The sequence below is a fragment of the Nyctibius grandis genome, chromosome 10, assembly GCF_013368605.1.
Source record: "Nyctibius grandis isolate bNycGra1 chromosome 10, bNycGra1.pri, whole genome shotgun sequence".
Lineage (NCBI taxonomy): Eukaryota > Metazoa > Chordata > Aves > Nyctibiiformes > Nyctibiidae > Nyctibius > Nyctibius grandis.
In genome coordinates this window covers 16,669,609-16,685,128 of record NC_090667.1, presented here as the reverse complement: position 1 = coordinate 16,685,128, position 15,520 = coordinate 16,669,609, and the positions used below count along the sequence as shown (strand labels likewise).

General features: G+C 48.4%; 1 protein-coding gene across 1 annotated transcript in view; it reads right to left on the bottom strand.

Moving 5' to 3' along the window:
• Positions 1-9,742, bottom strand: part of ZNF185 (zinc finger protein 185 with LIM domain) — a 33,149-nt gene extending 23,407 nt beyond the window's left edge. Inside the window, exons 1-8 of the mRNA XM_068409605.1 lie at positions 9,718-9,742; positions 6,863-7,001; positions 6,246-6,305; positions 5,799-5,837; positions 4,759-4,833; positions 3,309-3,383; positions 2,212-2,292; positions 1,092-1,175 (exon numbers count right to left, since the gene is read on the bottom strand). Coding sequence (XP_068265706.1) covers positions 1,092-1,175; positions 2,212-2,292; positions 3,309-3,383; positions 4,759-4,833; positions 5,799-5,837; positions 6,246-6,305; positions 6,863-7,001; positions 9,718-9,742 — 578 coding nt within the window. The remainder of the gene's footprint in view (positions 1-1,091; positions 1,176-2,211; positions 2,293-3,308; positions 3,384-4,758; positions 4,834-5,798; positions 5,838-6,245; positions 6,306-6,862; positions 7,002-9,717) is intronic.
• Between the last annotated feature and the right edge of the window lie 5,778 nt (positions 9,743-15,520).

Genomic DNA, 15,520 nt, shown 5'->3' with positions numbered 1-15,520 from the left:
CAGGGGCAGCTCCCACAGAGCCTCTCACCCATAATTGACCCTATGGTGCAAGGCATGAAGGGGTCATGTAACACCATCTGGGCAGAGCTGGCAGTGACCAGGTGTGTTAAACCTGTGCAAATTACAGAGCAGAGGAAAGAAAAATAGGAAGAGCAGCTCGTTATAACGTGTGAAGTAAAGAACCTTCCCCAAAGGGCCTTTTTAGTGGTGGTGGCTGCTTCCTGGTGGCTGCTTGGCTTCCTGCACACAAACCTGCCTCCCTCCATACCACACAACACTCAGGGCACCTGAGGAAGGAGCAGCCAGTGCAAACACCCTTAATGTCCTTACAAATCCTACCCAAGCGCTTCTCTCATTCTGGGCACAGCTGAGTGCTGCTGGTGCGTCCCTTCCCCGCTTCCTTCCACACTAGCAACCTCCTGGTGCCTCATTGTGTCACCCTGAGTTATGTCAAGAGGAAAAGGATTTATAGTGAAAGCAAGCTGCAAAAAAGTCACTATCACGGCTCCTGGGAGATCAGAGACCTTGGAAGTCTGCTGTGTTTTCCCCTCCCAGGAAAAAGATGGACGACAGAGCCTTGAACATCAGTAGCTCCCACATATCCTTCACATTCCTGTTACACACCCAGACGTTACTGTTAGGTTCTTTTTCCCCACAGAACTATTTTGAAGCTGCAACTTAGACGAGGATCTTGTAATTCTGGCTATTCAAACACAATGTAAAGGCAAACTCTGTCACAAAAAGCTGATCCATGTTGGATGCAGTTTATATTTGTTCTGATTTTCCCCTTGGTATTAAGAACTGAGCCTGAAAACTGAAGTCTTGATTGCGGGCCTCAGGGAATTAGGGACTATCATGGTTTTTCTCTTCCTGAAAGAAGACTTCCCAAGACTCTCAGAGGATTTCCTCAGTTCTGCAGAAACCTGCAGATATCCTTGGCACTTCTAGAGAGACGGCAGCTATGTCTTCTCCACTCACTGGAAAGGTACCCATCACCTTCAGGAGTTTTGGGTCAGGCCACCATCCCTGTGAGACCACCTTCACAGCCTCTCCCCTGTCTCCTGTCCCACACTTGCCCACTGAAGACTCACCCGTTGCTTTTCTTGGCTGCCGAGAGGACGTAAGCGCGTTCCCTGCTGGCAGTGCGTCTCAGGACACTGTTGGCTGCCTCTGTCCTGGAAGGGAGGGAAGGGGTCACATTCTGCTCGTGCTGTTAGTGGCTGCTGGCTGTAGCCTTCACGAGGCAATAGGGGAACAACCCAGTGGAGGCTTGTGCTAACCCTGCCAGAGCTCTCATGCTCTGGGAAGCAGAAATCCAGCCAGAGCTAAGAGTAGTAACAATGTCTTATCTTTGTCTTTAGCATCATTCACGCTGAACCACAGCATTTTCACGTGGACGTAAAGAGTCAGGCAAAAAGAAAACCAACCTTCCTCCTCCAGGAGGGCAGAGGGAGCTCCCCTTTTCAAGACCTGGGCTGTTGCAATGCTGCATAGTGTGGGACAGAAAAATGGGACACAGGCTTTGCGGCTGACATGCTACACAGACTGCACGTGTCTACACAGACATCAGTGCCACCAGATGTAGCAAGGGAGAAGTGCAGATCTCTGGAAGGACTTTTACTGGTTCATCCCCAGTGGGCAAATCACCAAGGTTTAATTTGTAAAAGTCTTGTATCTGGGGGAAAGTATCTTCAGAAACTTGGCTGAAAGCAACAAGAATGCTGGCTGCATCAGAGGCAGATCTACCACACAGACAAAACACGTTCTACTCCTGGTATGAGAACAAGAGGCTCATCTGGATCTGGACTTAGATGCAAGTCCCCGAGTGGTCCAGACTCAAAGACTGTAGGCTGTGGAAGGTGGGCTCCTCCCTCTCCTGCCAGCCTATTTGTGCGTCTCTATCTTCTCACAGAGACACTACGCAGCTGATGGATTCCACAACCCATTTCCAGCTGCCAAATTAATTGGGGTATGCTGTCAGGTTGAATCATGTCAGGCTTTTAATTATATTTTGTTGGGAGCGCAGTCGCCTGTGGGCATAGATGCGCTCTGTGTAGAAATATCTGCTTATTATTATTTTATTGCAGTCAGCCCTGATGTCTCCACTGTAATCATCATCGAACTGACCCTCCCAGGAATGCACAGTTAAACTGAAATAAGCCCACTTGTCACTGCCCCTGCAAGAAAAAGGTGGCTACCTGGAGGGCATACCTCTTTTTATGTTCATCTGGAGTAAAAGGCACATCCTCCTCATCCAAGTCCACTGATTTTTGCTTGACATTATATGGAGCTCTGAAATAGAAAGGGAAGGGGAGAGCCATGGTAAGGGAACTGCCTCTGTAGGCTGTTGCAGAGGCAGCACAAGCAAAACCCGAGGTAAATCCAAGCGCAGGGCACGTGGAAATGGGTTCACACCCTAGAACTGCTGCACACAAGGGTGGAAGACACTTGTATTTTTCATGCATGTCCCTATAGGATTTTGTTTTCTTATTATAGGGGTTAAGCCTAGAGGCTGGTTCATAATAAAAGCTCAGCTGCATTTCAGATTAGAGCCACGGTCTTTGACATGAAAAGCTGTGTAGGAAATGTCAGCAGTGCTGTTCTGCCACAGGGCCCCTCCTTTCTCCCCGTTTCAGAAAGGCTAACAACGCTGTAAACAAAGTCCCCAGGCTGCATCCTCCAGCTTCTGCCTTAATTCCTACCAAGTGATAAAATTCACTCCACACAAAGGCCATTACCAGTTCAAGGAACGTCTTATGGCCCACACAGAATCAACCAGGTTGGAAGAGCCCTCTGGGATCATCGAGTCCAACCATTGCCCTGACACCACCATGGCAACTAGACCACGGCACTAAGTGCCATGTCCAGGCTTTTCTTAAACCCCTCCAGAGATGGTGACTCCACCACCTCCCTGGGCAGCCCCTTCCAATGGCTAATCACCCTTGCTGAGAAGAAATGCTTCCTAATGTCCAACCTGACCCTCCCCTGGCCAAGCTTGAGGCTGTGTCCTCTTGTCCTATCGCTGGTTGCCCGGGAGAAGAGGCCAACTCCCACTTCACTACAACCTCCCTTCAGGTAGTTGTAGACTGCAGGCTACAACTGTTGTAGACTGTGTAGACACACAGGCCTGGAGGTAGCACCAGGAACTGCTTCAGTTTCTAGGGAAAGCTCTGCAGTGCTCAGCTGCTGAAGCCACGCTTGGCCGTCCTGCACATGGACATGCATGTGCAGGTGGCTGCACCACTGAGGCTCAGGTGCTGCTGAGCCTGTGCACGGACAGAAGGTGCTGCTCCCTGCTGCACACTCACAGTTTCTTGTAGTCCTCAGTGGTCATCCTGTAGCCAGAGGAAGAACGGCACGAGCTGGGTCCCTTCACGGCAGTGCTGCAGATGGCACAAATCACAGAATCACACAGAATCAACCAGGTTGGAAGAGCCCTCTGGGATCATCGAGTCCAACCATTGCCCTCACACCACCATGGCAACTAGACCAGGGCACTAAGTGCCATGTCCAGGCTTTTCTTAAACCCCTCCAGAGATGGGGACTCCACCACCTCCCTGGGCAGCCCCTTCCAATGGCTAATGACCCTTGCTGAGAAGAAATGCTTCCTCATGGCCAACCTGACCCTCCCCTGGCCAAGCTTGAGGCTGTGTCCTCTTGTCCTGTCACTGGTTGCCTGGGAGAAGAGGCCAACTCCCACTGCACTACAACCTCCCTTCAGGTAGTTGTAGACTGCACTAAGGTCACCTCTGAGCCTCCTCTTCTCCAGGCTAAACACCCCCAGTTCCCTCAGCCGTTCCTCGTAGGTCAGACCCTCCAGACCCTTCCCCAGCTTGGTCGCCCTCCTCTGGACTCGCTCCAACACCTCAACATCTTTCTTGAAGTGCGGGGCCCAGAACTGGACACAGGATTCAATCACATCTGTCAACGTGACCCTCCTGAGCTCTCACCCTTCGCCACCCTCTTCCCCAGGTGAGCTCATGCTCCACATGACACGGGAAAACAGGGTGATCCCAAACATCCACTCTGAATTCAGGGAACGCTATTTAATTGAAGGGCAGCAATTGCTTTCTTTTCACAGCCTTGGACTAGGATTTGAGGTCTGCTTTGCTTCCCCAGGGCCACTGTGAGTTGTCAGAGCCAGTATGGCCGTACCCTTCTGTGGGATGGTGCCACTCCATCCCAGGATCAGCCAGTGAGAAGGAAGATGACACCTTGTGACATCATCCTTCTCCCCAGATAAATCAAAACAGGGTCAAAAAATGGGGTTTCAAAAGGTTTCACCTGAGGTGCAACAAAGCATCTGTTTGGGTCAGAGACATGCTTAGATCTTACTTACTAGAATTAAATGTAAGTGCCTCCCAGAAGAGAGGTTTAAAAAAAAAAACCAAACCCACATTAAAAACATCAAAATGAAGTGTTACAGCTTTGCAAGGATTCCTTGGGATTTGTCTCCCACTCAAAACTATTTGCCAAATTAAACCCAAATCGGTGAGTACTTTCACAGCCAACTGCCACTCCGTGCTCTGGTGAGGAAAATACGGAGTTTGATGCCTTGTCTTTTTCCCTGATGAAATTTTTCCGTGTTAAAATGTCTTTTTCCCTGTTAAAGGAACAGCCACGTCTTCCAGCATTTAGTAGGGATTTAGTGGAGCTCAGTGGAAGCTCACAAGCACTGGCCAAAGTAAAAGGATGACTTGAAATATATACAATATCTAAAAGCTCATTTTCATGAAGAAGAGGAAGACACACACATACCTTTTTTGTGCTTCATTAGAAGATGAAGAATCTGTCATGGAAGAGGTCTTATCGATGGTTTTTGTGAACACCCCTCTGGGGAGAAGAGAGACATGTTAATTTGTTTGCAGGACAGAGTATGGAACCAAAATTAAGAGACTTGAAGGCACTCTTTGGCCTAACAGTTTCTATGTATCCGGTCGGAAGGTGCTGGCTCAGGACACCGAGAATTAGAAGGTGCTTCCTTGGGAGAGTCATCCTGAGAAAAGTTCCACCTTCCTACTCCCTGGCCTTAGACAATGTGGTAAAATCAGCTCGCACACAGGCTTGGGTATGGTATCACAGGGCTTGCCAACCTGTTTAGGATGGACTCTCTGTGGGCAACAGCCCGCGTGTCAGGGGAAGCTGAAGCACACAAGCCCCACCACTGGTGCTGTGCTGATCACAAGGATGGTGGAACATTTTCATAGCATGATAATCCTTCCATGTGTGATCACTGTATCATACAGAGGAGATCTGCTTTTCTGTTTACATCACCATCCAACTACCTGTTAAACAAAATACTCGGGACTGTTTCTTCACCAAGGTACTCCCTGAGCATTGTAATCACAGAATCACAGAATCAATGAGGTTGGAAGAGCCCTCTGGGATCATCGAGTCCAACCATTGCCCTGACACCACCATGGCAACTAGACCATGGCACTAAGTGCCATGTCCAGGCTTTTCTTAAACCCCTCCAGAGATGGGGACTCCACCACCTCCCTGGGCAGCCCCTTCCAATGGCTAATGACCCTTGCTGAGAAGAAATGCTTCCTAATGTCCAACCTGAACCTCCCCTGGCCAAGCTTGAGGCTGTGTCCTCTTGTCCTATCACTAGTTGCCCGGGAGAAGAGGCCGACTCCCACTTCACTACAACCTCCCTTCAAGTAGTTGTAGACTGCAATAAGGAAATGTTCCTAACTAAGAGGAGAACCCAAGAGACACTAATATTTTTCATGCTTGTTGCTCCTGATCTAGTTCTCCTTCCCCTACAGACCAAGTATGTGCCACTCTATACCAACCTGATGAGGTAACCGGACTGAGGCTTGGAGGCAGAAGACCTGTGCAAAGAACAGACATTAGTGACTTAAGAAACGTGGGGAACAACAACAGCAGCACCAGTATTAAAGGGAAATGTCCACGTGGCTGTCAAGCTAAATGGGCCTGGAGTGATACCTCAGCTGCTGCACCAAAATTAACCTTGGAAGGATTCTTTAAAACTGAATAATCATCAGAACAAGCTCTATAAAAGATTTTTACAAGAAAAGTGAATTTTAGAGTTAGCCAATTAAAATTAGCCATACTGACAGTGTTTTCTGGCTCAAAATTAAGTCTGCAGATCAATGGCACAGAGAGGGGAAATTAGATACAGTAGAGATCCTGGTTGGTTTATCATAGGAAAACATCATCTTCACACTAACTTCACAGTAACACAGGAGGGAAGCAACAGGATGGGTCCCCAAAATTACCTGTTGCTCTGGGGAACAATAGGTGTTGAGGCTGGGGAGCCCCCACCGGCCCGTCCAGACCTGAGTGAAGAGAAAACACAATGACATAATTAACTTCTGATGGGATGTTTTCAGAGAGAGTTGCTAAGAGAAGAGCGATTTGGGCTTGGGTTTGGTTTTCTAATTAAACAGGTGCAGATGGTGGGGTGCCCTGGTACAGGGGTGGTTGTGTGACACAGCCCTGCGAGCTGCAGGGGGAGATGCAGACCTGGCTGGTTTATCACTTAAACTCCCTCCCATCAAGGTCTGCCCCTTCATTTGTCACTCAGGAGATGCTGAAACACAACCTGGCTTCAAAAAACTTTGGAGTTCTCCTGAGACTTCAGATCTGCCTGTGCTGCTGGATTCCCAGCTCCCAGGAAAGGCCCTTTCTCACAGCTTCTCCCAGCCTGCATTTATCAAACAGAAATAGGAGCACTGCTTCCCTTTGGCAGTGTCATTTCCCAGCGTCACGGGGACCCCAAAACTTGCTAGCACCACATGTGCTGCTTCTGCAGGCTGGAAAATGGAGTACTGATGGGAGGCTGACGAGGGAAATGGAAGGGAGAAGAGGAACGCTCCTCGGTGGCCACACTTACAGCGGGCTGCTCTTCTTCTCATCCTCAGAGTCCGAGTTATGGTGGTGGATCCAGCTCTTATCTCCTTTCAGGGTGGTGCGAACCTTCATCTGCTTAATGATCCTCCTGCGGTCTTCATCAGTGGGAGGAATGACACGTCCTAGGAGAGGGAAAGGAAGGAGAGAGGAGAAGGGTTGCTGAGAAAGGGCAGGAATTCACTGTGTCAGCAGGTGAGCCGGGGTAAATCTCAGAGCAGGGAGCACAGGTCTCCTTTCAGAGATTCAAACACTGAAGAAAAGACTCCTTCTGCCACTTCTGATGAAAGATGGAAAGAAGCTGTCATCCAGACTTCAGGACTGATTCACCTGTTGAGGTGTTGGAGCGAGTCCAGAGGAGGGCGACCAAGCTGGTGAAGGGTCTGGAGGGTCTGACCTACGAGGAACGGCTGAGGGAGCTGGGGGTGTTTAGCCTGGAGAAGAGGAGGCTCAGAGGTGACCTTAGTGCAGTCCACAACTACCTGAAGGGAGGTTGTAGTGAAGCGGGAGTTGGCCTCTTCTCCCAGGCAACCAGCGACAGGACAAGAGGACACAGCCTCAAGCTTCACGAGGGGAGGTTCAGCTTGGACATTAGGAAGCATTTCTGCTCAGCAAGGGTCATTAGCCATTGGAAGGGGCTGCCCAGGGAGGTGGTGGAGTCCCCATCTCTGGAGGGGTTTAAGAAAAGCCTGGACATGGCACTTAGTGCCATGGTCTAGTTGCCATGGTGGTGTCAGGGCAATGGTTGGACTCGATGATCCCAGAGGGCTCTTCCAACCTCATTGATTCTGTGATTCTGTGATTTACCCTGATGCATCACCTCCTCTACAGATTCACACAGTCTTTCTCTCCTCTCAGAGGACTCTCTAACATTAATGAGTCAGTTTCAGGACAACCAAAGACATCCCGTGGGTGGTCTAATCACGTAGTTACCAAGCAGTGAGTTTCCTCTGGCACTTCCCACCACATCAGCTCTAGCATAACGCTTTTTTGGTTTGTGGGAGAGGATGATACATCTGGAGCATGAAGATGAGCCAAGAGTTGGGGGTTAGAAGTAAGCCATGAAATGCAAACACCCAGCTGTCAGCTTTCTCTGGTGGCCTGAGTTGGAGGAGATACCTCCTTTGGTTCCTCGTTTCCACATTTCCATTACAAAGTTCAGTTTCAAAAACATATTCTCAAACCACATCTCCCTAACGGCGTGGTTCTGGCCCAAACCTGGAAATGTCCCATCTTGGATGGTCTCTCTTTTGCTGTCCAATAGTAACTCTGCCACCATCCTCATTCTGCTCCTTGTCTCTGTTCAGGCAATGACCCACAACTACGTTCTCTGGTTGCGAAAGTCAGCAATGGCAATTAAAACATAAAATTAAAATGTCAGAAGTTGCAGAAGGTCATGGATTAGGAGTTGCTAAGTCCTCCCAGTGGCAAAAAGATTGGGTGACAAAAGCACAAGTTAATGGGGAGGAGTATTAAAGCCAAAAATACTGGGAGCAGGGAGGGCAGGAGGTGGGAGGCTGGGGAAGGGGAACAGGCTCTCACAAGGGAAGGAAATGTGCAGGTGACTGATGTGAAGGGCCTCAGTCATCCTTGAGTGACAAAGCCCTGGTGCAACAAATCGATTGCAGCTGGCTATTATTAAAAATAAAAAGGCATTTTAACTGGGAAATTCCCCATCCAGCGTTTTCTTCTGAGGGAAATAGCTGTTTTCCACGGGGAAATTGCAAGATGAAGGCCAGATAAGGAACTCTCCTTTTCTATGTATTTCTGACTATCTTCCATCTTTTGCCATTTTGGTAAAGGCTGAAAACATCAAGCCTGCTCTCCTCATCACACTTGGACCAATAGAGCTCAGGGGTTTAGAGACACCAAGTTATTGCAGCTTTACAACTTCTTATCATCCAGGCCAAGGAAGCTGCCTGTCTACAGCAAACATGAAATAATTCAATTTAGCTACTAGGAAAGGAGGGTCAGCTAAGTCTATATCTTGTGCTCGTGATGGGCTAGAAGGCTGCCCAGAAATAGTCACCACTGAGCAGCTGACATGCAGTAAATTGATTAATTTCTGACACACCATCACGTGCTTCAAGTGTATGTTATGTAGTACGGGTAAGAGGAAGGGCTGCTTGTCTTAGCATTAAAATTGAAAATCAAATCTATTGCCTAATGGAAATAAGGCATTTCCACTCTTCTCCAGATCACTGTTTCAGGTTACCTATGGATTTGGAAGCATCATCCCATTTATTCACATCTAAAGGTCTTGTGAGCATCTGTTGCTTAAAAACCAAATCTCAGAGTCTACCACAGAATTCTACAGCTGGGGCACGTTTCTGGGACAACTCAGAGCAACTTGTAGCCCCAGTATGATTTTTTTCACACTCCTTTGATAATAAGACATTATTAGGAGTTTATTAATAATAGAAGGAGTCTTCTCATTTCTGTATGGATGTTGCACACTGCACAAGGTGGTCTCCAGCCCACAGACTTTTTCAGTATTTTCAGTAGACATTTCAAAGACAGAGAATTTTAAGGAGGGTCTTGAAAAGAGAATAATATGGTAGTTTATTAGTCTTTTGCTCATCTCAAAACCTCAGCCAAGCTGGAAGCTCTCCAACTCTCTATACCTTCATGGATACCGAAATTATAGCCAAATGCACTTTCTTTTGGAGCTGCAGGTTGGAGCAGGTCCCAGACAAGGAAGAGGTGTCCTCTGCCCTTGGACACACTGCACTGGAGGAGCTGAGCAGAGATGTTAGAGCAGATACAACCGAGCAAAGGCAGCAAAGGAAAGCCATGACAGCGGACAGACCCCAGACAGCTCGGGGTGGGGAAGGGAATTACCTTTACTGACGCCCAGGGACAGCATGGTTCTCAGAAGCGCCTTCTCCTTCAGTTGCTGTTAGAAGACAACAAGCCCCTGGAAGAAATGAAAAAGGGGAAAAACGGATTAGTTGTTCTGATAGAAAAAACTTTGAAGTTCTGTGGAAGGAAGAGCATCACAACAGTGTTACAGCCACGGAGCCTGGAGGATGGGGAGACTGGGGGGTATCTCCTAGAGCTGTGATGTCTCCCCATGCCATGTATCTTCAGCATTAAGGGTAAGAAAAATCAAATGGGTGCGTTCTCCACACCAGGAAGTGTTCAGATTGGCCATGATTGACACATCCTTCCAGGTCTGGGAGGAAAGTGGTGGAAAAGACCTTAGCAAAACTGCCCAGAGCCACTCAGGAGGGACAGACCTTCTGGAGCCTACAGGACTCAAGAGCAGCTGAGGCTGCTTGGGTGAACCTTGGTATTTTTGTCAAGTGAGAGCACAACATAAGGGCTCTTGACAAATGTCAGTTGGCAGAGATATCTGTTATTCCCCCAAGGTACAGCAGAGAGAACCTCTTACTGCCTGTCCCAGAAGCAAGAGTCAGTTCTTGCTTCTGGTGGCAGCTGGGCCCCTCCTTCAAATGACCCCAGTAAAGCAGCAAGGAGAAACTCCTGGATGGACAACCTCGGAGGTGCTCCGAGATTAGGAATTTGCAGAGCACTGATTGCTTAGTGCTGTAGCTGAATCAAAAGCAACCACAAACGAAAAGTCAGGGAAAAAAAAATTGGTTGTTTCAGAGTCTGTCAAGACAATTTTTTTAAAGAAAATTTGTAAACAAACAAAAGAAAGCGAAACCCCTCAAAATGGCCCCACTGTTCTGAGATTAGGAGAACCCGGGTTAATTCAGCACCTGATTACATGTTTATCAGAAATGTTTCTTTTCTTTTCTCAGTTTTTCATGTAAGCTGTGGGATGAGCCCTTGTTTCAGAGGAGAAAACCAAGGGCAACTTCCCTCTTTTACAACCCCTCCGTTCTTTCCTTGCCAAAACTATCTGCAGAACCTGGATTCTTAAGTGACGACGCTATTCCTTAATAAAAATGCCCAACCCTATTTGGGAGCCTGTGAATCTAAAATTAGGTTGTTATTACCTGCTGGTGGGCTTGCCCCTGCGATCTTGCTGCGAAGCCACACGCCCGTAAGGAATGCCGGGTGCTGATCTCACAGCATTGCTTCTTGGCAAAGCCTACACCTTTGGCTTGTCTCAGCCCAAGATCTACCTACTGCACATCCACTCCTGAGACCGTGAACAAGCTCTCTGCTATTACCCCAAGGCTCCCTCTCCCTTTTGCAAACACTCCTGAACATTAATTCAGCTTTCACCATGAGCAGACAGCCCACCTCTTCCCTTACCCTTCCCAGATCCCCCTTCCCACGCAAATTTAATTGACCCTGCTATTTAGAGAGAAATGAAAACTGCAGCATTGTCCTCAATATCCACAAAGACCCTCTAAATACTTGGGTATCTTGATACTAAAGGTGGGAGACGTGGCTGCTGCCTGCAGGAGCACAGCTGACAGACCTGTAATTTGGCAACTCTGGGTTAAAAGGAAATCCCAGCATCTTGGACCTGCACATGGGGAAGGCCTGTGGCTTCACGACCTACAGTATCTGAGTGAGGCGGATTCAGAGCGCAGCTACCCTGCCAACTGCAATTCAGAGGTGCATTTGGTGCTCTATTAAATTCTTTCCAGGAGAAAATACAGCTGAAGCAAGTGGAGGATGATAAGTGGTGGAAAAGAACTACCCCAAGAGTTTGATACGGCCCTGATCCACGGCAAATCGGGGTCAGAAGCAGGTATAGGCTCCATGCTGTCATATAAAGGAGGTGTGTGGCAGCTGGAGAGCTGTTACTTATCTAGCAGCGTAACTGAGAGGTGATTACCCCCCCAGCACAGATCTTTTAGAGGAATAAGCAGAGCTTTAGGAACACGCAGAAAAGATTCTCGGGAAGGGCTGGAGCAAGGGCTGGAGCTCCCGGAGGTGCAGGGCTGCACCGGTCAGGTACTGCAGGCAGCGGGCGCCAGCCCTGCAAGAAACGTCGTCTCCGTTTATTGCTTAAACAGAAACTCTGCGTCTTACTCACACGATTCCCCTAACAAATACACCCAAAAGGAAGGGAAGCCGCAAAGGGTGGCACTCAGCATGTGTATAAAAACGTGCCAGAAACTCCACGTTGGCCAAGCCTTTTCCTCTGGCGCTGCCCTCCCTCTTCCAGGCTCGCATCGTCCCGGGAGGGACCGCAGCAGACACTCTGTACTCCACTGATATTTCTGGCTTGACAAACAGGCGCTGGAACACGTCGGTGGCGCTCGCTGGGCTTGGCTTTGCAGGACTGGCAAGTGTTTTCTGCCAGCCTGCTTTTTCCAGCTACGACTGATGTGATGGCAGCGGCAGCAGCCCGGCCGTTGCAGCTCTGGATGGTGTGCCTGCACGGTGGGACCGACTGGGATGTCTCTGCTGCTCGACTGGGGGTTAGAGCCAGCTGCCCTCCTGCCCCACGCCATAGCAAAGGAGTCCAGAATGAAGCTTTCAGCAAATCTTCCGTGACAAGTGAAGAGGGATGGAAGGGTCCTTCTGGGAGAGATGGAACCGAGTCAGCTCTGTGCTTCCTTACAGCACGGTTTTCTCTTTCATTGATCACAGAATCACAGAATCAACCAGGTTGGAAGAGACCTCAGGGATCATCAAGTCCAACCGTTGCCCTGACACCACCCTGTCCACTAGACCAGGGCACTAAGTGCCATGTCCAGTCTTTTCTTAAACCCCTCCAGAGATGGTGACTCCACCACCTCCCTGGACAGCCCATTCCAATGTCTAATAACCCTTTCTGAAAAGAAATTCTTCCTAATGTCCAACCTGACCCTCCCCTGGCAAAGCTTGAGGCTGTGTCCTCTTGTCCTGTCGCTAGTTGGATACTATCAAGTGGCGATTTTTACCTTTCTCCTCAGGACCAAGGTAACAGCCTAAATAACATCACCAGAAGCTGAGTGGGTTCAGCAAGAAAAGAGCAATTCAAGGACCTTATTGCTTGCCTATATTTTTTAATCACCTGCTGTAGGCTCCTGGTGGACATAGGATATGGGGCTTGGTAAAGTTTTGGGCTGATCTTAGGTGTGCTTAGTGCCTGCTTCAGGACGGGAAACACGGCAATGGATCCTTCTGTATTTCAGGCGCTCCAAGTCCCCGTGTCCACAGCATCCTATTGCTGACAGAGAGCACTCTGTGTGCATGGAAACTTCCAGACCTGCAGCACCACAGAAAGGCACATAGCACTGGGAAGGGGCAGGACAGCAACCAGCTCACTTCTTTTACTGGTAGGCAAAGGTGGCTGGCCCCTGGAAACCCCCGGGGTCCTTATCTCCGTTCACCAACAAGCAGGTCGCAGATTTTGAGGCACTGGATGAAAGACAAGCAGGTACAGCTGAAGAGCTTGTAACCTTTCCCACTCCTGTCCCCCACAGAGCTCCCAACCATCTCTGTCCTTCGTTGTCCTCAGCCCTCTCTCCATCTCTCCATCTCTCCCCACTGCAGAATCTCAATTTCTCTTGTTTTTTAAACCCTACCCACAGTGACTTCCCCACCTCTGTAATCATTTGTTTCCAAACTCTCATCACCAAGCTTACAAAACATGGAGATCTCTACCTCTCACGTAGACCAAAACCTCTTCTGCCTCAAATTAGAACCACCCCTTCCCTCTTGCCTTATAGTTAAAAGATAAGCTCTGCTGGGCTGGACACACCTTTTTGTCCTCTGTTTATTCATAACCTGACACAAAATACTTCTGCTGTGAGACTAGGAACATCTCTATTATAAAAGGGCACACAGTAAGTCACCAAGTCACTCTGTTTTAGATACCAAACAGAGCTGTTCAGGAATATATATTTTCTCCCAAACATTCACTACAAATATAAAATCTGAGACCAAAAAAACCCAATCCATTTAAATAAAAATCCCTATTCCCTCCCTATTTATACAGAAGGTTTTCCTTCAGAGCCAGCTGTCTCCTATTAAGTGTCTGCACACCACCAGTGAATCCTAATTGGCACCCTTGGGTGCCATCATTATGTAAATGAGCAATAATCCTGCCTCACTTCCTGATCCAAACAGCTATTGCAGGCTCTGTCGCACCGTTAAGCGTTGCCCAGTTTACTCGCAGTGGCTGCACTTGGAAGGATGATTCCCTTAACACACTTTCCCTGGACAACCCTTACAGAGCTGCCTCGGGCTTAAGGTTTGCAAAGTGCCCTGGGATCCTGAATTAAATACAAGATTGGCTTGCAAAACACCAGCTCTGAAAGGTGATCCCCTCTGAGGAGAGCCACGGAAGGTAAGCAGTTGCATCTGGCTGCAGACAGATGTCCATTTATCTCCTTTGCTGCTGAGGAGATGGAGGCTGCACCTGTACCACAGGACTTGTGGGTCCCCTGCTCAGGTCTGTGCTCCTGCCCTGCCTCCTTACTGAAACAAAGCCAGTGCAGGCACTCTATTTCTTCCCAGTTCTATACTGTTTTCCGTGTGGATAGAGCCCTGGCACTTGGGCTTACAGAAGCTGTGGTGTACAACAGGAGGTCTTTTACCTGGGCAGTGAGAGAGATGGGACTGACGTTGAACTTGTGAGAATGACCTGCTAGAGAGACATCAAACAAGCAATAAAAAAAGCCCAGACTGACCATGGTGCCTAAACCTGCCTGTTGGAGGGACTCCTTCCTCAGCAGGGACAGCGGGCAGCGCTCCAGGCGATACTTAAAACACAGGTACGTCCATCCCTGACCTACCTGTCAAATACAAAGTCTAGGGAAAATATCTGTGTAGCACGAGGGACAGAATTCAGTTCCTCCTGCACCTTCTTACAGGCTTCTCCTGAGCTAAAATAATTTAGATTCCATCTATTTTAAAAAGTCAGTGACTCACAGAGCCATGTGTCCTGTCCATGCAGAGCACAACAGGGTGCAAATTCAGATACCACCTACCTTCAAAACAGCTTGTTCAAATGGTACCCAACCCTGGGACTTGTGTTCTTCCAGCAAGCATTAAGAATAATATTTGGAGAGTGTTTAGTTGGTTTTTTTCTCAAAAAATAAATATTTTTGGAGAAAAAAAAAGTCAACTGGTAAACACGTGCCAATTTCACCACACTTTTTACCTTAAAACAAAATGAAGATGTAAGTGCTTTACTTGCAGAAGCACAGAGCTCTGTGAGAAACCTCTGAGCTGGGAACAGTAAGAGAAACCAGGGGAACCTCTAAGAGCTGTCACAGTAAGCCCCAATCCCAGTGAGGCTGAACACAGGGGTTATTAACACCTCTGGCCATGAGGAGCAAACCCCAAACGTGGTGAGCAAATGCACCCAACTGCAAAAGACCTCTCATGGGCTGAATCAAACCGGCTGCTGAATTTCTGAAGAAATAGCTCCACAAAAGCCCGTCTGTGTAACAAGGTTTAATGGAAGGTAACAGACTCAAAGGGATGCTGTTTCCCAGGATAAATGCCTACAGGAGTTTTCATCTTCTGATCCTTAAAACCCCCAGGGTCCTGTGGACAGCTTACAAGAACAAGCCCTTACTGAAATAAGTCTGGAAAAGCTACAGCAGGATGTTTAGGCCCCAAGCAGTAAAGGTGAACCCAAAGGAAATGCAGTCTGCAGACTGGAAAAAGCTGGGAAAAATAAAAAACAACCCAGAGGTTCACTCTGTAATGAAGGGAAGAGCCCTGAGCCATTCAACGAGTGACTGGGAGCCTGTTACAACAGGGGTTAACTCCAGACTGC